Below are 26,382 nucleotides of genomic sequence, written 5' to 3'. Positions count from 1 at the left end.
GCTTTACCCCGGGCCGCGATTTCATCATGCGGGGGGCGGGCGCTGCTCCGCCCGCTCCCCCTCCTTCTCCTTCTCCTCCTCCTCCCCATGCCGCTTCCCCGTAGCGTCCTGCCCGCCCTGCTGCGCCTCCTCGCCCGCCCGCTCCGCTCCGCCGCCGCCCCCCCCGCCATGGACGGCCCGCAGGCCGAGGCGCTGCTGGCGCCGCTCCGGAACGCGGTGCGGCAGCAGGTAACGCGGCCCGGCCCGCGCCCCGCCCGAGGGGCTCGGCGGTGTCTCCCGGGGGTCGGGCGGGCTGTGGGAGGTGCCCCCGGCCCCCCCCGGGAGTTGCCCGCCCTGCGGAGGGGTCTTGGCGCATCCTCCCCGGGCGCTGCGGCGGCTCCGGCTCCGGGCACTGCGCGGCCTGGAGGGGACCCCGGGGACACCCATGGGGACACCTATAGGGACACCTCTAGGGACACCCGGGGCTGCTCGGCGGGTGCGGGGTGGTCCCTCGGGCACAGGGAGGGTGCCGCGTGTGGGCTTCCCCTCATGGCTCTGTGCCCTCGCCGCGCTGCCGGGGCTGCCTGGCAGGGCTGGATCTGTGCCTCAGCCTACCTGGGTGTCCCCTCCCGCGCTGGGTCTGTGCCTCAGCCTACCTGGGTGTCCCCTCCCGCGCTGGCTGTGCCCGGGCTGGCCTTCGGTGTCCCCTCCCGGGCTGGCTGTGCCCGGGCTGGCCCGGGCTGTGCCCTGCCTTTGGCCCTGCTCGTGTCCCCCGTGTAAAGCAGCCCCCTCGTCCCTTCGGGGTCACGCCGTGATGTCCCCTTAGAGCTGAGTTTGTGCCGGGTCTCGGAGGTAAATGACGTTCATTTGGAGTCGCATATTTGCCTGATGCAGTAAGGGATGGTAGTTCCTTTGCATATTTTCCATTTCATCATCCAGATTAATCTAGGTGGGTGATGTGTCCTTTTAACTGACGCTGCATCGCGTTGTCTTCCCATCTCCCTCCTTTTACCTTTATCATCCTTCTTACCTGAGAAGGATTTGATTGTCTTTTAATTTCCTAAATAAATATTGTCACTCTGTCTGTGTACTGTAATGGACCTTGTGGAGTTCCTTCTCCTCTCTTCACCACCTGCCAGACCTGTGTCTGTGTGTCCCCCATGTGTCTCCCTTAAGTGGCTGAATCCATATTATTCTCACACATGCGTGTGTCCCTTGTATTCCCAGATTTGTGCGTTTCCCCATTAAATGAGTGGATTTATGGCCCTCTAATTATGCCAGCACTTCAGTGAGTTTTTATTATGAATCACTGTACAGCATAATGCCTTGGCAAGAGAGCTGCTTGTAAATAAAGCAATGATCTCTAGAACCAGCCAATTTATTTAGTTTAAAATCCTGGGTGCTGTCATTTGCCTGTGAATACCAGGGCACCCCTTCTTTTCAGGGGTTGAGACTGTGGTGTGGGGCACCAAGGGAAAAATAAACAATAGTCCAGCTGGGGCCACACATACTGTGCTGTACAACTGGCTGTAGTAATTCCCGGAGATATTTGCACAGGAGGAGAGGGAGGGGATAACAAAGATCGGGGTGGTTGATGCCTCTGGATGCAGGAGTCTGTGTCTGGCAGCTCCAGGAGAAGTGGTTTAATTAAACCTGAGGGACTCAGCCTATGGGGAGGGAGCAGCCTATCTTCCTGCAGCAGTGCCTGATGCAATAAGCTGCCGTGATCCAGGGGTGGATCCCTCCCTGCTTTGCTGCTCTGTGGGACAAAGCTGCAGCAAAATTTGCCACATCGAGTGCTGCTGTGCACTCCTCCTCTTGGGCAGGGCCGGAGATCGGAGCTTTAATTAGATTGAGTCCTGTCAGCAGGGATAATTATTTGCTTCAGTTGTGTTTGTTTTTTGTTTTTTTTTTTTTCCCTTCTCCTTGCGTATGTCTGAGCACTCTTACTTATAGGTCAAGACAAAGAGTTGCTGTGTGCTGCTTTTGGATGCTCAGCACTGAGCAGGGTGAGGGCTCTGTTGAGTCAGCAGGAGCTGCTTTGCTGCTGCCTTGATGTTTTTCCACTGCCGACCCCCCTGGCTCAACAAAGGCAATTTGGACTCACTACTTTAAAAGAGAAAAACACCAAGATCAGATCCCTCCCTCTGCCACGTTACCCTGGAATGGCAGTTGCACTCCTCAGCCCCAGAGTGAAACTTTCACGTTTTTGTTTAAGCAGTTAACAGGAAGGAAACAGCAGATTTGTAGCTGATGGGGTTAATCCTGACAGGATTCTTATTCTTCCTTCTTCTCATTGTGTATGTTTTAATGCAGTCCTTGGAGACATCCTTTTATTAATAAAATGCACTTTTGAACCCCTCCGTCTCTGGAGCACTTTTATCTTTTCTAATCTGATTACAGAATAGCAATCTGTTTATTCTCTTCTCTTTGCTTTCTCAGTTACCTGCTTTTGTCAGGAAAGTTCAGAATTTAGGGGAAAAATTGGTATTGTGGAAATGTTGTAATCTCTGTGGATTGTGGGTTTTTTTCTTTTTTATTTTTTTCCTCAAAATGTGCAAGGTGCAAGAAAAATGCTGAACTTGGAGTATCCCATTTTTAGAACATCCCACTTGGGGCAGCTTTGACATCTCTGTGCTTTTTCCCTACAGCACCTTTGTCCTTCTCAGTAATTCCACCTAGATCTTGGTTTTGGTGAAGAAGAGTGGACTCAAAGGAAGATTTTAGTTCATTTATCTCCAGGAGCAAGCTGGCCTTGACAGCTGAGGATGATGTTCATAAAAGAGCCCTTTTGGGTGTGTAGGGATTGAGATTTCCCTGGGCTGAAAGGGGAGAATCATCCCCACAGGGCAGAGAGACCTCTGTGGAATTGTAACAAGGGGATGGTGGTTTCACTCAGGTCAAGACCTCCTGTAAGCCCACTGCAGGGTTTTGCTGCTCTGAAATATTTAGACTTTGGGGATTTTTTTAAAGGGTATTTTTATTTTGTTGTTGACTTTTTTGTATCTCTAAATTACAGAACAGGTTTTAAAAATGATAGCATTTTTTACTCAAAATGCAACGTTTTCTTTGCTTAGACATTGAGCTGCAAGTATCTGTCTTCTGTGAGACTTTCTTCTGAACATTTGTGTCCTTACTGGCCAGTTTTGATCAGGTAGAACAGAGGAAAAGAAGTATGAAATGGTCATAGGAAGAAAAGGGAGGGGGTGGAAGGAAGAGAAACCTCCTGGAAGGAGATGGAGAGCACAAAGCCTGGGTTCACCATCTGAGAATCCACTTAGGGCATCCTCAAAGACAGAAACAGGAATTTGTGATGTACACAGAGGAATGTAATCCCACATGGAGATTGAATAGCAGGTCTGTGATTTAACACTTGTGTGGGGTGGTTGGATTTCCCTAATGAACTCTACTCTGCTAACTCTTAAAAGTGTTTAAAATAAAAGACTCTCCTAACTCTTAGAAGTGTGTTTCTCACTTTCAGCCTCTGGAGACCTGTGTGCAGGCTGGACAGAAATCTCCTTTTGGATTGCCAGGGGAGCTGGAAGAAAGAGAGATCTCATCTGTGGTAAAGAATGAATCTACAATGTTCTTTTTACCCTAGGGAGAGCTGGTGAGGAAGCTGAAGGAAGAGAAAGCTCCCCAGGTGGACATAGACAGAGCTGTAGCAGAGCTCAAAGCTCGGAAGAGGGTTCTAGAAGCAAAGGTGAGTCTGGAAATTAACTTCTGAGCTCCACAGTTTTGTCTGAAAAGCCTTGAAATTTCTTAATTCTTTATTGCAGGTTTGGTCTAAACAGTCCAAATTCAGTCCTAGATTCAGTCCTAGACTGAATCACTTCTGAAACAGTTTTTACAGGTTTCCAGCTAGTGGCAATTTCATTCTTTACCTGTTACACTAATTTCTGTTAGCATTAAATCAGTGTGGAAACAAATACATACGAGTTCAGGTTGTAATCAAAGCTGAAATTGAGTGTATATTCACTAATCTTTGTTTGCTATATAGATTTTTTGTGTGCAGAGTGAGAGCACATGCTGTTCACTGTGGTAATTTTCAGATTCTTTGTGCATTGAAATTCCCTGTCATTGAATATGTTTCTTTAGAAACTTCACATTTTGCTACAGTAACAAAGTTTCTGTAGATGTTTCAAATAACCTGCAGTTATTCTCAGCCTTAGAGGTGAAATTGTATCCCCTTTTTCAAATACAGCCAAGCTCTGAAGTCTTTGTGCAAATTAAAGGATGAAACTTGAAGTTTGTTGTTTTTAGATCCATAAAGAAGTAAAATACATTTCTTATCCTGTGAGCTTCCCCTTCCCAGACTGAAACAACAAAAAGAAACTCTTGAAGCTTAAAAACAGTCACTTGTGCAGATTCACCCATGTTCTTTCTAATTTCTATTTCATGTAAACATGATTGTAGTTGTGCCTGGGTCATACTCCTGAAAATAAATGAATTAATGAGTAAATCCAGCACTTTTTGGAGCTCCCTGACTGTGAGAGTGTGAGCTCACCTGAACTGAAACCCATTGACCCTGTTTGTCCTGCAGGGTCACGTGGGATGAACAGGTGCTGCTCTCTGCCAGCTCTGGCCTTGTGGCTGCCTGTTTACATCCACTGAACCCCAGAAAATGTCATTTTTACTGAGTGTTCAGCATAGGGACTGGGCTTTGAAACCATGGCACGACACCTGCATTGATAACTGGGTCATCCTGCAGGAAATACTGCCTAGGTGTTCTCCCAGTTTGTGTACCAGCCCTGAGGAGCTTGGGGGGATATCAGCAGGCAGGTGAGGGGTCCTGGAGTCCCTGTGGATGTCACCAGGCAGGTGAGGGGTCCCTGTGGATGTAACCAGGCAGGTGAGGGTCCTGGAGTCCCTGTGCATGTCAGCAGGCAGGTGAGGGGTCCTGGAGTCCCTGTGCATGTCAGCAGGCAGGTGAGGGTCCTGGAGTCCCTGTGCATGTCAGCAGGCAGGTGAGGGGTCCTGGAGTCCCTGTGGATGTCACCAGGCAGGTGAGGTGTCCTGGTGTCCCTGTGGATGTTACGAGGCAGGCTTGGGGTCCTGGAGTCCCTGTGGATGTCACCAGGCAGGTTTGGGGTGTCCCTGTGGATGTCACCAGGCAGGTTTGGAGTCCTGGTGTCCCTGTGGATGTCACCAGGCAGGTGAGGGTCCTGGTGTCCCTGTGGATGTCACCAGGCAGGTTTGGGGTGTCCCTGTGGATGTCACCAGGCAGGTGAGGGGTTCTGGTGCCCTATGAATGTCAGAATTCAGGTTTGCAGTTCTGGTACCCCTGTGAGCCCCAGCTCTGTGTTGCAGGGTGCCTGTAGGATGCAGTGGGGAGGTTTCTGAGCACTTACACAATTTGTGTGGGCTGTCAGTGCAGGGCTGACCTTGCACATGCAGCATCTGCCCTTGGGAGTGCAGCGCTCCAGTACTGGGAGTGTCTCTCTCCTGATGCTGTTCCCAGCAAGGATCACAGTCCCTTCCACCTTTGGGGGAGGTTTTCAAGCCCTGTGGTTCCTGCTTGAAGATGCCAGAGCAGCTCTGAATTTGAAGCTTTGAGCAGGGTGGAGCAGCTGAGTACACACAGTACAGGGATTTTAAAATTAGACCACATTTATTTGTCAGTATAGATGATAGAAAAGGGGAAATTTGAAATACATGGACACACAATACCTTCTGTTACCCAGAGGCTTTTCCAAATGATAATCTGAGACACTTAAGGGGATCTGAATTTATTGCACTTCTGGGCTTAACTCTGCCTTAATGATCAAAACAGCTGCCTTGAAGGAAATCTTTGAAGTCTGTTGACCTCACTAATGGATTAGATTGCAAAAATCACAGGTTTTCAGACAAAGTAGTGAGTCTGCTCTTAAACATTGTCACGGTATCTTGTCAGGGCATTAAGGCACTCCCAAGTTTTCTGAGTGCTGAAAAAAATTTTACAAATAGATTTTCCATACACAAATACCTAAAATCATCCCTTTGGCAGAGCATGAGGGTGATGGTGCTTGTAATCTTCATAGTCAGAATTCTTTCATGTGAGGAGCACCTTACTGAAAGGTTTATGTATGCTAAAAGTTTTATGTGTGCAGTCTGAGATGGTCACTTAAAGCTCTTTTCACAGTCAGGAGAGAGAAGAAGGTCAGATTGGTCTGGAAATTGGCATTTTTTGCACTGATTGTGAAGAAAGCTGAGGATAACTCACTCAGGGAAAGTTAGGTCATGAGTCCACCTCAAGTGTCTGAAATGATGCCGCATTCAGACAAGGATGTTCAAAATTGAGCACTTGAATCTCAGTGGGAAGATTCCTCTTTGGAAAATGAGGGTGTTGACAGGATGCCTTTTCTTCAGAGTGGTCTGTGCAGGCTTTTGACTCACAGTGGTGGGTGAAGAGGATCTCTCCTCCTGCCAGAATCAGGAGCTATGAACTGGTTTTGTTTTGCCTGACTTACAGGAGTTGGCCTTACAGCCCAAAGATGACATCGTGGACAGAGTTAAGATGGAAGACACTCTCAAAAGGAGGTTTTTCTATGACCAAGCCTTTTCTATTTATGGAGGTATGGCTTTGAAGAAATGTACATTTTAATCCCTTTAGGCTAATTTTCTGGTTTTTCTAGCTGGGTGAAATTCTGCACTCTAGCAATGCTATATTAATGTGGCATACACTTTTTTTTTTAAAATTTGCTTTAAACTTTCCTGCTTGAGTCTGTAAACCTTTCAAAAATTCCCCCTTCCTGAAGTGTTTGGGTTAAGATGTGGCTCAATTTTTGTTTTGTGCTCTCTGAATGGAAATGAGTGGACTTTAGGATGCATGTCCTGAGCATTACATTGGTAGAAGATGGCTTCTTTGCTGAGGGTAGGGTGCTTGGGGCTTAAGGAGATCATCAACTTATTTATAACCATTCATCTCTACCTGAGCTTCCCTTGGCAAATTAATCACGGAATATTCTGAGCTGAAAGGGTCCCATAAGGATCATGGAGTTCAACTTTTAAGTGAATGACCCAAAAGGAGACCAAAAATGCTCAAACCCACTGTGAGCTTTAGAACCTGTTCCCTCAGTGAACTTTGCCAATGAACTTTATGGCAGAATAAATGGGGCTGTAAACCTCTACAGATGGCTGATATGAGCATCTCAGAAAGCAGCACAGTTCCTCTGTGGTTACTGCTCTTTCACCTTAGATACCAAATTAAACACTCTGAGTTGTTTTATTGGCTTTCTTTAAATCTTTTCAGCCACACACTGGTGATTTGCAGATATGTGTTATTTATTACTGAATCTTCTATATTCAGATTCCTTCTTCACACAGATTATTGCTCCCACAAAACTTCCCACAAAACAGAATCCATTGGTGGAGGAAATGTGGTTTTTAGAGTTGTTGGTTGCAGGAGTTTATCAGTTTTAAATTCTGTCACTACCTGATGCCTCAGTGCTCTGCAGCTGATCTGTGCTTCATCTCATAAATGAAACCAACTGATGGAAATGCTGAGAAGGGAAAAGACATCTTCTCCAAACAGTGCAGCTTTGTACAATCTCACACTTCTTTTTTACCTGTTCCTCTTTGCAGGAGTCAGTGGTCTGTATGACTTTGGGCCTGTTGGGTGTGCTTTGAAGAACAACATCATCCAAGCATGGAGACATCACTTTATTCAGGAAGAGCAAATCCTGGAGATTGACTGCACCATGCTCACACCTGAGCCAGTTCTAAAGTAAATATGGGTCTTTTTTTTTTCTTTTATTTTTTACCTGCATCATGTAATTTCTGTCATAGGTGCTTTTTACAGTGTTCTGTAAAATTATCCACAGGGATCTTGAGTCTGGGTCACCCAGTTTCACACCATAATTAGGTTCCAGTGCACAGGTCAGTGTGATAAGCTGCTGTTGTAAATCAGGGAAAGCAGTGGCATTCACATTTGAGAGTTCAAAGCTTCCTAGAAGTCCCATTAGGTAAGAAATTGTCATTATTCCTTTTTCTAAAAGATTAAGAAGACAAGGAAAGGGCAGAAACTTCCATTCAGCTGAGATATAAAATACTGGGAATATCTCCACCTGAATTACTGGTTACTCCTCACTACTGCAGGTCTGGTGAGTTTTGATCATGATGCAGTTCCTGAAGGCATTAAGTGTCATTTTTGTGACACATTTTAAGATTGAGATTATTGATACTTCCCACAGATCATATTTTCTGAGGGGTGATGCTGTTTAACCTGACTCTGTAATCTGAAGCAGTTTTTGAAGGATTTCACTTTGATAAAGGTCTGTCCACTGGGATCACACAGACCTGGGGCTGTCTGGTAGCAGCTGTCACATTCCTTGTTTTGTGTCATCTCTTCTAGGACTTCTGGCCACGTGGACAAGTTTGCTGATTTCATGGTGAAAGATGTGAAAAACGGGGAATGTTTTCGTGCTGATCATCTCTTAAAAGGTTTGGTTTTGTTCCAAGCTGGGTGGGCCTGGGGATTTCTTGCAGTCATACAAGCACTGGAAAAGAGAATCTTTCTCAAGGAAAGCCTGCTGGTGTGGCCAGTCTTTCATACTTGTGTTTGCAGTAATTAATCATACCATACCAAAACTCCCATAGGTTCTCTTTGTGTCTTAAGTGAGGTTCAGGATCTCTGGTGAAAACACAGTTGTGTCCCTTTTTATAAAACCCAGTGTCATCAGGCAGTGAAAGGTTACTGTGCTGTCTAAGCCAAAGATTCCCATATAACAAGATTTTTGTACTGTAGTGTATTTTGGCCTTAGTTTTCTTGAATTTCAGTTGCTTTTTTAAGTACTGAAAAACAATTTATTGATGCTGTGAGGGGTCAGAGTGTGTTTTACCTGTGAGAGGTCAGTTACATGGCAGTGGTTTCATGTGTACCTTAGAAATAGACTTCAGGCATTTCTTTGATTTGCAAGGTCCTCACACTTCTTCCTGGTTATTAAAATTTGTTTGGAAAAACAAACCAAGAAAGTCACAGAAATAAGAAGCCTGTTTGAAAACTTCTCAGGTACAGCTCCACTGTGAATGGAAGGATTGTTCCACTCTGCTTCAGTGAGTGGTGCTCTCTGGTGTTTGAGCCTTTTCCTTGAAATTCAAGTATGCAGAATAATCTGTATTGGCATTAAAGTAGTTTTCATGATATTCATTAAGAATTTTTTTTTGGTGAAAAAAACTCCAAACCTCAAAAGAAGCCCATCCACCCTCTGCCTCCTTTGCAGAGCAGCCTCATCAAACAAGTGTGTGCCTGTGTTGTGCAGCCCCTCCCTGTGAACAGCCACCTGCTGTTACTGCCAAACTGAGCTGTTACTGACTAAAAAGTCAAATTGCTTTTTTCAAACAAGAGTGGGAAGCCTTGGCATCCCTGTGTGCCTTTGTGTGTCAGGGAGGATGTTGTGCTGTAACATGGGATGCAGTCCAGCCCCACTGTACCTGCCTCTGAGAGAGCAAAACCAGCCTTGCTGCTTGGGATCAGACTAGATTTAATTTCTAAAATAGAAAGCAAGAAAAGGACTACAAAAGACTGCTTGGGTTTAGAGACATAATATTGGAAAGGAACTGGACAAGAATGTGTTGTTTTCCCTGTGGCTCTCCAGTACAGTGAACTGTAGGTCACCACTGCCCTGAGGACATGACTGCAATTACCCTGTCAGGACAAGTTGTGGCCATCACTTAACTCATGCTGGGGGATCCTCCTGAGCTGTTTTATACTGGGGTCAGTGATGGAGCTGCAATCTGAACTCATGGCCAACTTTTCTTCCAGCTCACCTGCAGAAACTGATGTCTGACAAGAAGTGCACAGCAGAGAAAAAGGCGGAAATGGAGAATGTTCTAACACAGGTGGGTGCTGCACAGGGAGGTGGCTGCTTCAGGGACAGGGGTGTGTGACAGTCCAGAGGCAATGGCCGTTTCTGTTCCTGAGGATGCTCAGAAGTCTTTACCCCAGAGATCCTCTCAAATACAGACTACTGAATTGTTAATAGATACTCTGAGCTTGCTGCTGAATCTCATCTCCCTCACTGTTTTGGAGACTTTCTGCTGTTATAATAATGAATCTCTTGAGTGTTGGGTTGGTAGGGCTGGAGTTGGTTTGCTCTGTTTCACTTCATACCCTGGCAAAAACCTTTTATATTTGTCAGTCCCTTCTGTGGGATTGCCATACAAAGGAGCAGAGATGGATCACAAGTTTTGTCAGGATTTCTTTGAGTCAGCTTAGCACTGATTTGCTTTGTTCTGAAATTGTCTCAGTGCTTTGAAGCACTGCAGATTTGTTCCTCTATCTCTGGCACCCCACAAAGATTTTTCCTGTGTTTACCATGAGAATAGTTGGTGTTCAGTCTGACATTCCTGAACAACTGTACAAACATTTGCCTTTATTTTTTTTGTTTTTCTTTGTTTTTAATGTTTGTTCTCATGACTTCTAGGATAAATGCTTCCAAAGCCATGCATTGAATGAATGTTTCCTTCCAGAAACAGAAACTATTTGTCAGTGTTTTGCATCACTGAGCAGCTGTCATTAGGTTTTCCACACTACAACACTGAACTTTTACCATCCTTTAGGGAAATCTCTCTATTAATAATAGACTATTTTTATATCCTGTGTTTGGATTTATTTTCCTGATATATGAAAGATCATGACAACTAGAGATGCAGAACAGCTCTGAAAGGGCATCTAATGCATAGCTTGAATATTGTGTTTCAAGCAGCAGAAGAAAAAGGAGTGAATGCAGACAAAGCCCTGCAGAAATTTTATCTTTCTTCTCTCTCATTGCTGTATTTTTTTGCTCCCAGCACAGATCTCCCCATGTTTTAGCTGAATCTGCTCAAAGGAGTCTGTTCTGGTGGGTGGTGGTGCAGTCCCAATGACTTTCCTTGTGCTTTACACCCACTCTTAAGCTCAGACCTCCTGTGGTATGACTAAATCCCAGACCTATTACTAAAATGGGTTTGCAAATGTGCAAAGTGTATTCTTCTGTCACTGGTTCAAACTTCAGCTTGCTTGAAAATTTAGGTTAGAAGGGAATATTTTGGGCAGGTGATTCAGAGCTGTAGATCACGCTCAGTAAAAGATAAAGAGGGCATTCATTCCTGTTATCTTGTCTAGTAATTAAAATAATTCTCTTGTGTTTTGGTATTAGTTGGACAATTATGGCCAGCAAGAGCTTGCAGATCTCTTTGTGAACTACAATGTGAAGTCCCCTGTCACTGGGAATGACCTGTCCCCTCCTGTTTCTTTCAATCTGATGTTCAAGACCTCCATTGGCCCTGGAGGAAATATGCCTGGGTAGGTGCTCATTTCATTCTGCTCACACTCTCCTTGCTTTAGAGATGATTTGGAATAAAAATGAAATCTCTGGAGAAGCCTTCCCCTGCCTCTCACTCCCAGCCTCCTGTAGCAGGTTAGCATTCCTTGGAGTCTTGGGGAAAGGCAGGAGAAACAAGGGGCTGTTGGAGAGCCATGAAAATACTTAAAAGCACCCAAAATACAGATCCCAGCTGTGCCCTTGCTGGTTGGAGTAGTTTTCATAAAGCCAGTTAATGCTGGTCTCCGGTTGTCAGTGGAGAACCTACTTCAGGGTACCTGTTTGAGGAAGGAGGTGAAGTTTTTTTTCCCTTTCAGTCTATTGCTTAATTGGGTTTTTTTTTTTGTCTGGAATTAAAAGTCTGAAGAGAAAAACTTTCACTTGTGAGTTTTGTAACAACTGTGGCTTTCTCCCTGCTTTCCCCACCCTTAAACCTTCCTGATTTTTCCTCTCCCCCATCTCTTTTCAGCTATCTGAGGCCAGAAACTGCACAGGGAATATTCCTCAACTTCAAACGTCTGCTGGAGTTTAACCAAGGCAAATTGCCTTTTGCTGCTGCCCAGATTGGAAATTCCTTCAGGAACGAAATCTCACCCCGCTCCGGCCTTATCCGAGTGAGGTACTGCCAACTTCCTCTTGCAGGGCAGGAGGGCACCTGGGAGCAGGGAACATCTTCCTTTGCCTCCAGGGTTTGTGCTTTCTCCCAGAGGAATCCTGGTTTTGTGCCTGGTGAGCCTCAGGCTCTACAAATGAATTCACAGTTTAGGTTTGAAGTACAGAATTCTAAGAATTGGCTTGTGAGAAGCAGAATCTCTGAAATAGTTGTTGTAGTAGAGATAGACTCAGTTTCACTGACAGAATTTGGCTTCCATCATAGTCTAAAAGAATCATGTCCAAGGTAGCTGTGTTCTCTACAAGGCTTTGCTTGCCTAATTATGTTTGTGCAATTTCCTTTGAAACTGAAATCTAAACGTGCTTGACCTTGCAGCAATATTTCCTTGTCTCAGTCCTGCAGATCCTGCAGCTCTACAGCTTGCTGCAGAGAGGAAGTTGGGAGATAACCTGACTCAGGACCAGGGGTGGTGTTGCAAGATCAGTCAAGCTGGAAAGCTCAGGGTTATTGGGAATTACTTACAGTTCTGTCTCTGGATAAAAGTGATGATTGCCTTTCACTAGGGATAATCTCTGTATTTAAACTGATCTATTCTAATTGGAAATCTCTTCAATATAATTTGGAACAAGGGCTCCCATGCACAGGCAGTGCATGTTGTAAATTTGGTAATTGATTATTTTGTGGTGCCATAAATGTCACCGAGAGGCCGTGACATCCTTAGCACAGAGGGAACTCAGGAATTTCCTCAGTCCTCCTGTTCTGTTTTGCTCATCTGGAAATGAGAACTTCTCTCATTGAAATCATCTTCAGTCAGATATAAATGATATGCTTGTGGCACATTTATTGGAGACTGTTATTATGCAATCACAGCAAATTACACCCTGATGGCTGTGATTTACAGTTAATGATTACCTAGAGCTTTTTTAAAGGTTGTTGGTAACGAGCTAATTCAGTGGAAAGTGATTTCAAGCAAGAAAGCTCAGAATCAATCTCTGAGTAAAGATATATTAAAGACAAGTTCTTAAAACAGAATTCATGCCATCACTGCGTGCAGCAGTATCATTATCTTCAGGAAATTACCACCTCACCTGGTTATTTTTGGCACCTCTGACATGAGTTAAAGCTACTGATTTAATCAGCAGACCCTGTGAGGAACAACTGCTTCTAATATGGGCATCAAAGCAGTCTGGAAAAACTCTAGAGAACTTCTGGAAGTACTTCCAAAGGTGGTGTTCTCTGCTCTGATTCACAGTGGGGTCAACCATGGCCTGAAGAGCTCTAGATGAACCTATAGAAAGTTTAGTCTAGAGAGCTTCTGGAAGTACTTCCAAAGGTGGTGTTCTCTGCTCTGATTCACAGTGGGGTCAACCACAGCCTGAAGAGCTCTAGATGAACCTGTAGAAAGTTTTGTTAGGATTTTGAAGGTGAAACAAAATCCAGTGATGAGACTGGTCCATGTCCTGCGTAGGATTTTAAATTACTGGCTTGCTGTGAGAGGCTGAAGCACAATGGTTTATTAGGGTCTAATGCATAAAATACTTAACATGTGTGTGTTTGTTCTCACTAGGGAATTCACCATGGCAGAAATTGAGCACTTTGTGGACCCCAGTGAGAAGAACCACCCCAAGTTTCAGAACGTGGCAGATCTGAACATCCTCCTGTACTCGGCCAAGGCGCAGGTCAGCGGGCAGTCAGCGCACGTCATGCGCCTGGGAGACGCTGTCCAGCAGGTAACCCTCCCCCTGCAGGCTCATCCAGCTTGCTCCTTGCAATATTGCTCTCAGGGATAAGTTAGAAACTGGATTTTTAAAATTAGGGCTCTGACTGATGGGTCTGTCCAGTCCTGTGTTGGTCTGAACACATGTAGTGAAGTTGGAATATTCTGAATCCAGGACATGGATCACTGGGCCTGCACAAAGTTTGTGTTGTGTTGGTGCCAGCTGGGGTTTGCTCCCAGATTTATGAGTAGTTTCTCTTCAGTGGATCAGTGAGACTGAGATCTAGGCCTGGCCCTAGAAGAGTGCAGGTGGTGCTGGGATAGGGGTTGGAAGCTAAACTTCTCACTTAGCTAGTGAAGAAGGGCAGTAAGCAATATTACTACGAGCAGTATCTGGGAGTCTCATATTCAGCTGCTGATCCCCCTGAGTATGTGGCTTGCATAATGAGGTGAATCACTACCTGATTAACCTAATTATGAATGAGTTGATTTATCAACCTCCTCCTCCTCATTTCCTCCGACACCCAAATGAAAAAAAAAAACAAAAACCACCAAAACACTGCCTTTAAAAAACAAACAAAGCAAAAAGTCCCAAAAACAAGAGCCAAAAAAAGAAAAAGAACACCACCCCTCTGTTGTATTGCAGCTGTGAACTGCAGGGTGCAGCTGTTGTAATGCCAGTGACTGCACTGCTGCATACAGTGGGGTATTTACAAGTAGGTGATGCTCAGAGCCAGTGGGTGATGAGTCCTGGAGTGACAGTAACTCACTGTTTGGTCAGATGGAGATGCTGCCAGTGCTACCAGGTGAATTTGAGGAGGTGTAACAGCTTCAGGAGAGACAGAACTTAACCACAAGTTCTATCTGTAACATGTCAGGTTGCTGGCAGAAGTTCAACAAGTGATGACTTTGCTTCCTTAGGAATTCACATGGGTGTTTTCTCCCTGGTTTTTCCCCCTGCAGGGCGTGATCAATAACTCTGTCCTGGGTTACTTCATCGGCAGAATCTACCTCTTCCTCACCAAGGTCGGCGTGTCCCCGGAGAAGCTGCGCTTCCGACAGCACATGGAGAATGAGATGGCTCATTATGCCTGTGACTGCTGGGATGCAGAGTCCAAAACCTCCTATGTGAGTGGGCAAAGTGCAAACAGCAAGGAGAACCCCTGTCAGATCTGGTTTATTTCTGACTTTTTTAAGTTAGGGCTGTGGGTGTGATGCATCCCTCTGGCTTCATGTTGGTCTAAACACACATAATGCAGTTGGAATATTCTGTATCCAGGACCAAGGGGCAGCTCAGCTCCCTGCACAAAGTTTCTGAACTGTTCATGCTGCTTTGGTAGGTCCAGGCTCCTTTGCTGGAGCCTGAAGTAGCCTGGGGACACTTCAGTGGTCAAATCTCATCTGGAGTTAAAGGGAACTGAGTCCTGGTGCTCTCCAAACACTGTAACCTCCCTAACAGCAGTGGGAAAGATTTGTTTTGCTGGAAGTGTTATTCCAAGGCACATTGCTTCCTGCTTGAATGCTTGCTCTTCCTTTCCCTCTTCCACACTGTGAGAAATGAGTTCACTCCTGCCAGTTCAGACAGCTGGTACTGGAAGAAAAATTCCTCAAGGATTTGTTATCATCTTCCTGCTGAGTCATTAAGAGCTTTTTCATTCAAGCCTTGTTGAGTGCCTTTTTTTCCCCCATGTATTGTTGGTTGGATTTCGACTCATCACTAGTGATGTTTCATTACAGCACATTAGAGGAATAGCAGCCAGTAAAATTCTGCCAAACTGAAGATTTTTTTAGGAAAAAACCAAACCTCCTGCAGCTCAAATGAGTGATATGTCTTCATGTAGAAAAGACCTGAAGGAATGGCTTCCTCTGAATGTCCATAGCTGACCTCCACAAGTTCACAGCTTATCTTTCCAGCCAGCCCAAAACTGGACATGGTGTGAGCCACATCATGTAAATAAGATTATTCAACTTTGCAAACCTTGTCATGATGATCAGGACAATGCTCACAGAGCAGGGTGTCCAACAGCCTAACCCACGAGTGAGCACAGCAATCCCAGGGGTGTGAAAGGAGCACCCTGGACCTGACCCATGCTTTGGTTTGTTGCTTAAGTCTGATTAAAAATATTTGCAGCTCTCAGCTGGAAGAAGGGAAGGGGTCTGAGCAGCTTAAAATCCATTGTATAAATTTATTGCACACAATGGTGTGGGTTAAGGGATATAAAGATCCAACCCACCTCCCATGGGCAGGGACACCTTCCACTATCCCAGGTTGCTCCAAACCCCATCCAACCTTGCCTTGAACTTTCAGGGATTCAGGAGCAGCCACAGCTTCTCTGGACACCTGTGCCAGGGCCTCCCCACCCTCCCAGGGAAGAATTTCTTATTAATGTCTAATCTAAACCTGCCATCTTTCAGTTTAAAGCCATTCCCCCTTGTGCTGTCTCTCCCATGTCCTGTCCAAAGTCCCTGTCCAGCTCTGGGAGCCCCTTTAGGCACTGGAAGAGCCTTCTCTTCTGCAGGTTGAACAACCACATAAACTTGTATGCTGTGTTTTCTGAGAAGCAGCTAATTGCTACTGGTTTTTTACCCTAATAGCCAAATTTCTGTAAAAATCCTCCAGAATACCCTGAAACACCACAATTGTCAAGCACAGGGATTTTTTTCTGTTGACACACCTTTTCTGACACCCTGCTCTATCACTCCACGTTGGAAAACCACACAACATCTGGCTGTCTGTACATCCCACACTGATGTGACAGTGAGTGGGAGGCACCTGCTGAGCCTTGTCTTACATGGGATTGTCTGTTAGGAAATCCAGAGGGAGGTTGGGTTTGCTGCTTCACCAATCCAGTGTGACCAGTGTTCTGAGATTCCTCCTTGCCATACATGCTGAAATACTGAATTAAGAGCTTCCCTTGCATGTGATCTTTGTTGTAGCAGCTCCTAAGCCAGGCTTTTGGCCATTCCAGTGTGGTTGATTCCCTGCTGTGTGTCCCATGGTGATGATGCCTTGTGTGCCCGTGGCATGTGAGTGATAGGGCTGTGTGCTCTGGCCCCAGCCTGAGCTGTTGGCACAGGGCTGTGCTCTGCCAAGCCATGTGGAAAAGCTGGCCCTGAACACAGGCACTGGGCAGATGACTGATTGTTTCCTCTGGAAACAAATGGAATCACTCAAATGAGGGAGCAACTGGTGAGGGAGGGCTGCTTATTGTAACAGAGCTAATTATGTAGAAAAAACAGCCATGGGAGCAGGGAGGGCTTAAGGGTGAATAAACATATTTGATGGTTAAGTGGACAAAAAAGTGAGTTGGTGAAAGCTTCCAGTTTTGTTTTTTCAGGGTTGGATTGAGATCGTTGGCTGTGCTGATCGTTCCTGCTATGACCTTTCCTGCCATGCCCGTGCCACCAAAGTTCCTCTCATAGCTGAGAAGCATCTCAAAGAACCTATATCCTTTCAGAATAAAGCAGCTTCTCCTCAAGGGGACAGGGATTGGGCAGGGAGATGGCTTGGAGATCTGCACAGCTCTGTTTCAAGTTACATCTGTTTATTTAACAGGGAAACCTACAACTACAGGCCAGCATGACTTTGGGAAGTGACCTGGAAAGAATTGAGCATTTGTTACTCTTTTCCTCTCTTGGAGGGAAGTTCCTTCATCCAGTAGTGGAGGAGATGTCTTTGTGTTGTGTAGCAATTAACTTAGACATAATGAAGGAACCAGGCCCTGCTTTCTGTCCTCACAAGCTCCTTAACAGCCTTGCACAGAACAGTCAACATTGTTCAGTTTGAGGCAAATAAGGGAGCCATTGGCAAAGCTTACAAGAAGGATGCCAAGGTGGTGATGGAATACCTGTCCATGTGTGATGAGTGCTACATCAACGAGATGGAGCAGCTGCTCAATGAGAAGGGGTGAGCTCAGTGTGTGTGGGGCCTTCCTCTGACACCCCAAAGGGCTGCTGCCTTTATTTGAGCCACTTGAAACCAATTTCCTTGTGAGAGCTGGCTGTGTTGGCTATCTGAGATGTTTGGGTGCTCTCACCAGGCATTGCTGGTCACCCATAACATATCTCTGGGTGTATGCACATAAATATTTGTTTGTCTGTATGGGAATGAGCTGCTGGCTTTAGTAGGATCATCCCAGACGAGAAAGAGTTCAGTGAAATGGGAATTGTTTACCAGCTTCCCCACTCTGGTTTGAGTGTGGACTAGGACTGATTGAAAACTTTAATAACATAATCCTGTGACTGATGAAACAAAATAGTTTAATGAGAAGTAAAACTTGCCTGAGTATCCTCAGTGTTTAGTGAGCTGCTTTAGGACCTGTTACAGCCTTTAATTTACTGTGGCAGCAATTTGTATGATTTTCTTTTACCTTCCTTCCTAAGAACTGAAAATATGAGAAGTCTTTACAGTTATCAGATTTCGCTGAAGCAGGCCAACAGCTCTCTGTGTTAGGGGAAAGCTAATGGTGCAGTAACAAAAAAATAAACTTAATTTCCTGCTTGAAATGGTACAAGGTGTAGGATAAATGAAAACATCACAGAATGGTAATACTTTTATCTTTCTTTCTTTCTTCCCCTGAGCTAAAATTTATTTCTTTCACATCTCTATGAATGTGAGAGTGTAGGGAAAAACTGTAGCACTCAAAATGGGCAGAGAAATTATTGCAGAGAAGAAATTTAGTCCATCCAGAATCTCCCTGAAGTGGTTCAGTAGATGAGTTAGAAGCAATATCCCTGGTTTTATTGAAAGTCCAGTCCCTGCTTTGTGTGCCTCCCTTTATCTCTTTGGTGTGTAGGCTTCATCCTGAGGATTTCCCAATTGACTTTGCTTCAGGCTGTTAACCACAGCAAAGTTCACTGTGATTATGAAAATGATTGCTTTTAATGTACATGTAGTAATTTTATTATTAATGCAAATTTCTTTTAATGGGTATGCTACGTGTTTCTTTCATCTCTGGGGTTTTCCCTGGCTTCTGTCATCCCACTCTCAGAGTCAACCAAGTGATGCAATTAAGGAAATCAAACTTGTTTGTTTATTGTTGTAGCTTTTAAACGACTTCTTTTTCCTTTGCAGGGAATTCACTGTTGAAACTGAAGGGAAAACTTTTCTATTAACAAAGGACATGGTTACTGTGAAGAGATTTCAGAAAACATTACATGGTAAATTTAATTCTTTGTTGTTTGATCATCATCAGGATACACTTTGAGTATGAACTTTATTGGTAGCATTGTCCTGTTAATATTGTAACACAGAGTAGGAAAAATACCAAATGTAATTTCCTTGGAATTTAAGAGTAAGAAGGCTTTTGGAAAGTCAGTGACTGCATCTCCACAGAGATAAGTCCTGATACAGGAAAGGGAGCTAGAAGGAAACTTTTTCCAAAATGCATGGATTTAGTTCCTCAGAGAAGCCAGAGAAAGGGCCCTGAGTTGTTTTCTACAGCCTAAATCTGTCTTGTACATGAGCTAAGTCCAAATCTCTATTTCAGGTATTTGTATTTACAGCAGAAATGTTGAATCTTTTATTCCATGTACTGAGCAATAGGAGACCGTCAGCAACCACATCTTTTTCTTGTCTAAACACATTTTTAATGTGTGTTATTTTGTGCTCCAGTGGAAGAAATCATCCCAAATGTCATTGAGCCCTCGTTTGGCATTGGAAGGATCATGTACACAGTGTTCGAGCACACATTCCGCATCCGGGAAGGAGACGAGCAGAGAACGGTGAGTGCTGGGCTGCTGCAGGCACCTGCCCTGCCTGGCATCCAGGGAAAGGGCTGAAACAGCACTGCACAGTGCCCAGGAGAGAGCCCAGCTGGGCTGTGGCATTGCTGGATTTGCCAGTGTTGGTGTTGTGAAGGTCCCCAGGACGAGGTGAGAGATGAGAATTTGACTCTCAAGTTCTCAGAAGGCTGATTTGTTATTTTATGACATTATATTAAAAGAAATTACATGCTAAAACTATATTAAACTATAGAGAAAGGATACAGACAGAAGGCTAGAAAACAATGATAATAAAAACCCATGACAGACTCAGAGAGTCTGACACAGCTGGCTGTGATTGCCATTAATTAAAAACAATTCACATGCTGGGTAAACAATTCTCCAAATCACATTCCAAAGCAGCAAAACATGGAGAAGCTGAGGCTTCTCATCTTGCCAGGAGAAGAAATCCTGGTGAAGGGATTTTTCATAAATATCAGGGTGACACCAGAGTACTTTTCATTTTTACATAAAAGCATTCTGCTCATGTGTGCATGAGGCTCTTGCTGGATTCCTGGCAAGGGGGTGAGAAATTCCTCCCCTGGATCCACACTTGACAGTGTTCCATTGCTCAAAGAAAGGCATATCTTCAGTGCTGAATTTCCTTTCTTTCTGCTGCTTTTTTCTGGAATCTTCTGTGCAGCAGGATGGACAATGGACTGTTTGCTGAGTCCCTTGTGAAATTCAGCCTTCTCTGGTTCTGGACACCCCTAAAACCTTGGCCTGAAGCTTTGTTGTAGCAGGGGCCTGAGGGAAGTGTGTGTTACAGACAGAGCTTCCTGCAGCCAGTGCCCAGGTGTGGTGCTCTGTGCCATTGCTGGTGGCACATGGAGAGCTGGCTGGAAACTTGGTGCTGCTTCCTGCTCATTGTTCCTGGCTCCTGGACTGTGTTCATAAAAAAGAAATATAACATTTAAAAAGAGCTTCTTTGTGTCTCTGGGTATCACAGGATGGGGTACATTTATGACTGAGGGAACAAGGTTCAGGAACCCAGAGTTAGGACACAGCTGACTTTGAATCCCAAACTGCTCCTGAAGTATAAAATACTGGATTTACCTTCCTTCTAGTACCCATTTATTTCCATGTAGCCTGGACTCCTTTATATTATGGTACATCTCACATGCATTGCTTCAGTCCCTTTTATACCTTGCCAGGAAAGATTTTATTATTTTTCCCTCACTTCTGGCACATTTTTATTTTCTGAGGGTGTCTGAAGAGTTCTAAAAACCTTTTTGCTGAACATGCTCCATGTATGTGGAGTCTCAAACAGGAAGTTTGGTTTAGACTGTGGCTAAGACTAAATCTCCTGGAAAGACACCTCCACCCTTAATTTTTCTGTAATTCAGATGAGGTTACAGTTCTTTAGGAGGGCTCTAACAGAACTATTCTGGTGGGAGGTAACATTTAGCTGTCAGGAGATAAGGGGGAATGGAGGCTGGAGAAAACCCGTCCTGCTCCAGTGGTGAGAGATGTTACTGCTGGTGCCCTAGAGTAGGCCAGAGACTCCCCTGGAACACTCACCCTGCCTCAGTCAGAGCTTATTCTCACCTCTAAGAATCTGATCTGACCACTAAACTTGTATTTATTGACTTGTGCTTTTCCTTTTCTCCACAGTACTTCAGCTTCCCAGCTGTTGTAGCACCGTTCAAGTGCTCCGTTCTTCCTCTGAGCCAGAATCAGGAATTCATGCCTTTTGTCAAGGAATTATGTAAGTGTGTTAAGCACTTTGGGGCTGATGGGGCTGTGCATTGGGAAGAGAGGGCTCTCAAAATAGCACTGAGATCATGTGGCTCTCCAAAGTGCACAGGGAGAGTTGTTGACCTGAACCAGCTGAGTGTCCACAAGCTCTGGGTATCCATCAAACTCTTCAGCTATGCTCAAAAAACCCACCACCATGATTGTCTCTGTGTTGGTTTGGAGTGTAAAAGACATTGTTTTTTTTTTTCCTTTTGTGTCAAAAATAAATCTTTCCCACTGCTTAGGAGAAGCTGGAGCAGTGGGGGTTTTGTTTTCTTATTAAAGTTTGCTTTGCTTTTATTGGCCACCTCATTTATTGAGTCTGTCCCAGAGCTGCTGAGTCTGCAACCAATTCTGTTAAACTGCCCACTGGTAGTGGGCATCGTGGGCAAAGGTAGGGGCCATAAATCAGCAGAGGAAGGGTAAAAACAGGGGTTGCATGTCAGACAGTGCCTTTTCCTGTCAGCACCAGCTCTGCCTGGGACTTGTCTCCCTGCTCTGGATGTGCCCTGCACAGAGGCTGGGGTTGGTGTTAAAGCAGAGTCATGGCACTGATGACAAGGGGAAAAACTGGGTGACTTTGCACTTGGAGTGAGAGTTGTGGTGCAATGTGGAGAGCTGGGAGAGCACTGATAACAACGGGAAAAACTGGGTGACTTTGCACTTGGAGTGAGAGTTGTGGTGCTGTTTGGAGAGCTGGGAGAGCAGCGTGGGTCTGACCCTGTGGTCCTACAAAGAATGGAACACTGGATGTTCTGTCAGAGTGAAACTGGGGCTCTGAGATGCTGCTTGCACCAGTGACAGGAGGTGCCTCATGGGGTGATGCCTAAAGAGGCTGACCTGGAACAGAGGCTAGAGAGTGTTAAAGGAATAAAGTAGGGATTTATAAAAGGCCTTCAAAGGATACACTTTGGGCAGTACAAGAGCCTGGCTGTCCATCCACAGGGATGGACTCGAGATGGATGCAAGATGGACGCTGGGTCGTGAATTTTCACACTTTTATAAGTTTTAGTCCATTTCCATATTGGGGTTAACTGTCCAATTACAGCTCCAGGTTATGCAGTCCCTTCCTCCCAGTTTGCTCTCCTCAATTTGCTGTTGTTTGTGCTTTTTGGGCCTGAAGCTGCAATGGTTTCCTTGGTTCTGAGGCTGGAAAAGGAGTGTTTTGTGTGACTGAACTGTGAGGAGAACTTGCTAACACTCTATATGAAGAAAAGAGTCACACACTAAGGCAGTACAGGATCTGGAAAATACATTAGCTAAAACTTGAGACATCAGGGGTACGGGGAGCCTGTTCTGGGGCCGTGTAACCATCCCTGCTCTGCTCCCTGCAGCTGAAGCACTGACCAGGACCGGGATCTCCCACAAGGTGGACGATGCAGCGGGGTCCATCGGCCGGCGCTACGCCCGCACGGACGAGATCGGCGTGGCCTTCGGCATCACCATCGACTTCGACACCGTGAACCGCACCCCGCACACGGCCACGCTGCGCGACCGCGACTCCATGCGCCAGATCCGCGCCGAGGTGAGCGGGGCACGGCTCACAGGGATCACACACAGCTCACAGGGCTCACACACAGCTCACACACAGCTCACAGGGCTCACACACAGCTCACAGGGCTCACACAGGGATCACACACAGCTCACAGGGCTCACAGGGATCACACACAGCTCACAGGGCTCACACACAGCTCACACACAGCTCACAGGGCTCACACACAGCTCACACACAGCTCACAGGGCTCACAGGGCTCACACACAGCTCACAGGGCTCACAGAGATCACACACAGCTCACAGGGCTCACACACAGCTCACACACAGCTCACAGGGCTCACACACAGCTCACACACAGCTCACAGGGCTCACACACAGCTCACAGGGCTCACACACAGCTCACACACAGCTCACAGGGCTCACACACAGCTCACAGGGCTCACAGGGCTCACACACAGCTCACAGGGCTCACAGGGATCACACACAGCTCACAGGGCTCACACACAGCTCACAGGGCTCACAGAGATCACACACAGCTCACAGGGCTCACACACAGCTCACAGGGCTCACACACAGCTCACAGGGCTCACACACAGCTCATAGGGCTCACACACAGCTCACACACAGCTCACAGGGCTCACAGAGATCTCACAGAGATCACACAGAGCTCACACAGCTCACAGGGATCACAGAGATCACACACAGCTCACACTGCTGACAGAGCTCACACTGCTCACAGCTCATACATCTCACAGAGCTCACACAGCTCACAGAACTCAGCTCACAGGGCTCACACAGCTCTCACAGCTCACCCAGCTCACGGGGCTCACACAGCTCACAGAACTCACAGAGCTCAGAGAGCTCACACTGCTCACAGAGCTCACCCAGCTCATAGAACTCACACAGCTCTCACAGAGCTCAAAGAGCTCACACGGCTCACAGAGCTCACACACAGCTCACAGAGCTCACACAGCTCACATACAGCTCACAGAGCACATGGCTCACCCAGCTCACACTGCTCACACAACTCACAGAATTCACAGAACTCAGACAGCTCACACAGCTCACAAAATCACTGGGTTCAAAGAGGCCTTCAAGATCATCAAGTCCAACCCAGCTGCAACAGCTCATCTAAACCCTGGCACCCAGTGCCACATCCAGGCTTTGTTAAACACACCCAGGGATGGGGACTCCACCACCTCCCCGGGCAGCCATTCCAGAACTTTATAATTCTTTCTGCAAAAAGCTTTTTCCTAATATCTAACCTAAACTTCCCTTGGTGCAGCTTGAGGCTGTGTGCTCTGGCTGTGTCAGTGCTGCTGCAGACAGAGCCCAGCCCCAGCTGAGCACAGGCACCTTTCAGGAGCTGCAGAGAGTGATGAGGGCAGCCCTGAGTCTCCTTTTCTCCAGGCTGAGCACCCCCAGCTCCCTCAGGGGCTCCTCACAGGGTTTGTGTTCCGAGCCCCTCTCCAGCCTCGCTGTCCCCTCTGGATGTGCTCAGTGTCCCAAGGTCCTTCCCAAGCTGAGGGGCCAGAGCTGGGCACAGCACTCGAGGTGTGACCCCAGCAGTGCTGAGTACAGCACACAGGGCTTGGGGGCTGGCACAGCCAAGGATGCTCCTTTTGGCCTTGGGGACAACATCCCCTGCTGATTCTGATCTGTCACTAATCCTTGTGGGAGGTGCCTCCAGCTCTGTAACAATTAAGCTGTTGTAGAAATCCCCAGGACCAGATATGGGTCAGACAGAAGGTGCTGGCCCAGCTGATGAAGTGAGCAGAAGTTTTTGTTGTTCTTGCATGCAGAGGTGTTGATCTTACCTGGAAGCCATGCCTTGTGCTGACTGCACTGCTCTTCAGAGTGGCTCTTTCCAAGTGAAGGCTGCTGAGTTAAAGCATTGACTTTAAAGCATTGACACAACTTTTGGGTTGTGTCTGGCTTTCAGAGGCTGATCTCCCTGTAATCCACAGGCACCAAGAGGCAGAACAGTGGGGTTTGCCTTGCAGCTGCTGTTGCCTGTGCAGCACCACAGGAGCGGATGAACCACTGCCCCAAAGCTGTGCCCTAAGCACACTCTGCAGTGTGGCTGCAGTGCAGACTGGAATAGCAAAATCCTCCCTGTGGTGGGCTCTGCCTCTGCTCAGAGCTGTGGATCTGCAGTCTTGGGAGGTTTTTAGGTTTTTCTTTTCTCCCTGATGTTCTTTTCTCCCTGGCCTTTACCCCAGGCACAGGAGGAGATGGTGCTCACCTGTGAGGCTGAGTTGTAGCTCCACAGAAGCACCTGCAGTGCCTGGGGCTGCTGAGCTGGCTGGGGTTTGGCTGGCAGTGCCAGTTCCTCAGGGCACCCTTCTGTCTCTCCTGGGTGACCTCTCACTGCCGACCAGCAGAGATGAGACTTTGCTATCCTTCAGTTTCTGTAAATTTTCAGCTTTCTGGCTGATCCTTTGCACCATGACAGTGTGCTGTGAGGAGCAAAGAAAAGGCAACTTGCAGCTTCTTTGGTGCTGGTCTTGTAGGGCCTAGCTGAATCCTGGCTTACAGCATCTTTTGGATGTGTGTGAAAAAACTTATGGGTTTTTTTCCCTTCCCAAACTGTAGCACAACATTACCTTGCTTTGCTTTGGTCGACCATTTCCCTCCTGGATCACCCTAATAACATATAACAGATTGATCTAAGGTGTCCTAATTAATGGTTTTCTCCCCAAAAATGATCTTCCAGGAGATACTTTGTACCTGTTCTATTGCTGATGTAAAAATTGCCCAATATCCAGCTTGATTTTGGTGACTTTGTCTTTCTTCTGTCTTTGTGGCTTTTCCTGCAGATCTCTGAACTTCCTGGCATCATCCGAGACCTGGCCAATGGTTATCTCACCTGGGCTGATGTTGAGGCAAAGTATCCACAATTTGAGGGACAAGAGACTGGCAAAAAGGACACAATAGAGGAATAAAGAAAAGGACCTGAAGTAAAAAAATCCTGTCAAAATGTCCACTTTTTACTGTTCATGTTAATATGAAATAAACTTACCATGTATTATTCAGAGCTGCATTATTTGTGCACACAGGGACTATTTGGGTATATTTTTCTTTTCCTCAATTGCTGATCAGATTTAACTTTAAAAACTGAAATAATTGCAGCCTGAACTGAAGGTGTTACAATAAAACCACCATTGTATATGCCTGCCTCTCTGTTCCTGCAGCCTTGTGCTTTCTTTAGAAAAAATGCCCCTTTTTTCTCTCATTTTTGCCCTCCTGCTCAGGTCTGTGGGTGTTACAGGTTCATGGACAGGATTTCATCTGGGTTTGGATCACCCTGGGCTCCGGTGGAAGGTGATCCCTGGTGCATGGGCTGTGTTTGTGAAGGGGTAATCCCATTTCCAGTCCTCTTTTCTCCACTGTGGTTCAAGCAGCCACCTCAAGAGATGGGTTCAGTGCTGTATTTTTGGCTGCAGGTGTTTATTACCTGTATTTGTGCAGAACTGGGAGCACTTGCACAGAGGAGAACAGAGCAGGGCTGGAAAATCCTGTTCCAGTTCTTGCTGCTGCTGGACACGGTTGGTTTCCTTGGCTGAGGGAGCGAGCAGCAAAGCTGGCAGGGCTGTTTTTTCATTCAGTGTCTTCTGGCAGCAAGGGCTGAAACCAGAGACTGCCCTGAGCAGATGGGAGAAGATCCAGGCACCCTTTCACCTCCCTGGGCACTGGAGGAGCTCAAATCCCTGTGCTGTTGGTTTTGGGGAGCCTTAAACCCTCCTGATCTGGGCCAGGTAGGAGAGGCCTCACACCTTGTCTTGCAGGCTCTCAT

The 26,382-nt window shown here is 46.2% G+C and overlaps 1 protein-coding gene across 1 annotated transcript; it reads left to right on the top strand.

Moving 5' to 3' along the window:
- On the top strand, positions 1-25,765 carry GARS1 (glycyl-tRNA synthetase 1). Its single transcript, XM_054274145.1, has 17 exons — positions 1-228; positions 3,581-3,682; positions 6,431-6,533; positions 7,543-7,684; positions 8,312-8,400; positions 9,722-9,798; positions 11,097-11,242; positions 11,731-11,880; positions 13,442-13,604; positions 14,555-14,719; positions 16,930-17,037; positions 17,353-17,498; positions 18,666-18,751; positions 19,206-19,315; positions 20,969-21,062; positions 22,426-22,616; positions 25,406-25,765. Exons 1-17 carry the CDS (start codon positions 88-90, stop codon positions 25,529-25,531), a joined length of 2,139 nt encoding a protein of 712 aa, XP_054130120.1. The 5' UTR covers positions 1-87; the 3' UTR covers positions 25,532-25,765.
- The last annotated feature ends 617 nt before the right edge of the window (positions 25,766-26,382 follow it).

The sequence above is a fragment of the Melozone crissalis genome, unplaced genomic scaffold, assembly GCF_028551555.1.
Source record: "Melozone crissalis strain CALT ecotype California unplaced genomic scaffold, PUWL_Pcris_2 ptg000016l_1, whole genome shotgun sequence".
In the NCBI taxonomy this organism is placed as follows: Eukaryota; Metazoa; Chordata; class Aves; order Passeriformes; family Passerellidae; genus Melozone; species Melozone crissalis.
Note: the sequence above shows the minus strand (reverse complement) of the source record. Positions and strands in the feature narration are given on the sequence as shown.

Bases quoted from the DNA above. Each gene is read 5' to 3' on its own strand.
- GARS1 (XM_054274145.1), top strand. From the start codon at position 88: ATGCCGCTTCCCCGTAGCGTCCTGCCCGCCCTGCTGCGCCTCCTCGCC. The intron at 6,534-7,542 runs GTATGGCTTTGA...TCCTCTTTGCAG, and splicing joins AGCCTTTTCTATTTATGGAG to GAGTCAGTGGTCTGTATGAC. The intron at 8,401-9,721 runs GTTTGGTTTTGT...CTTTTCTTCCAG, and splicing joins TGCTGATCATCTCTTAAAAG to CTCACCTGCAGAAACTGATG.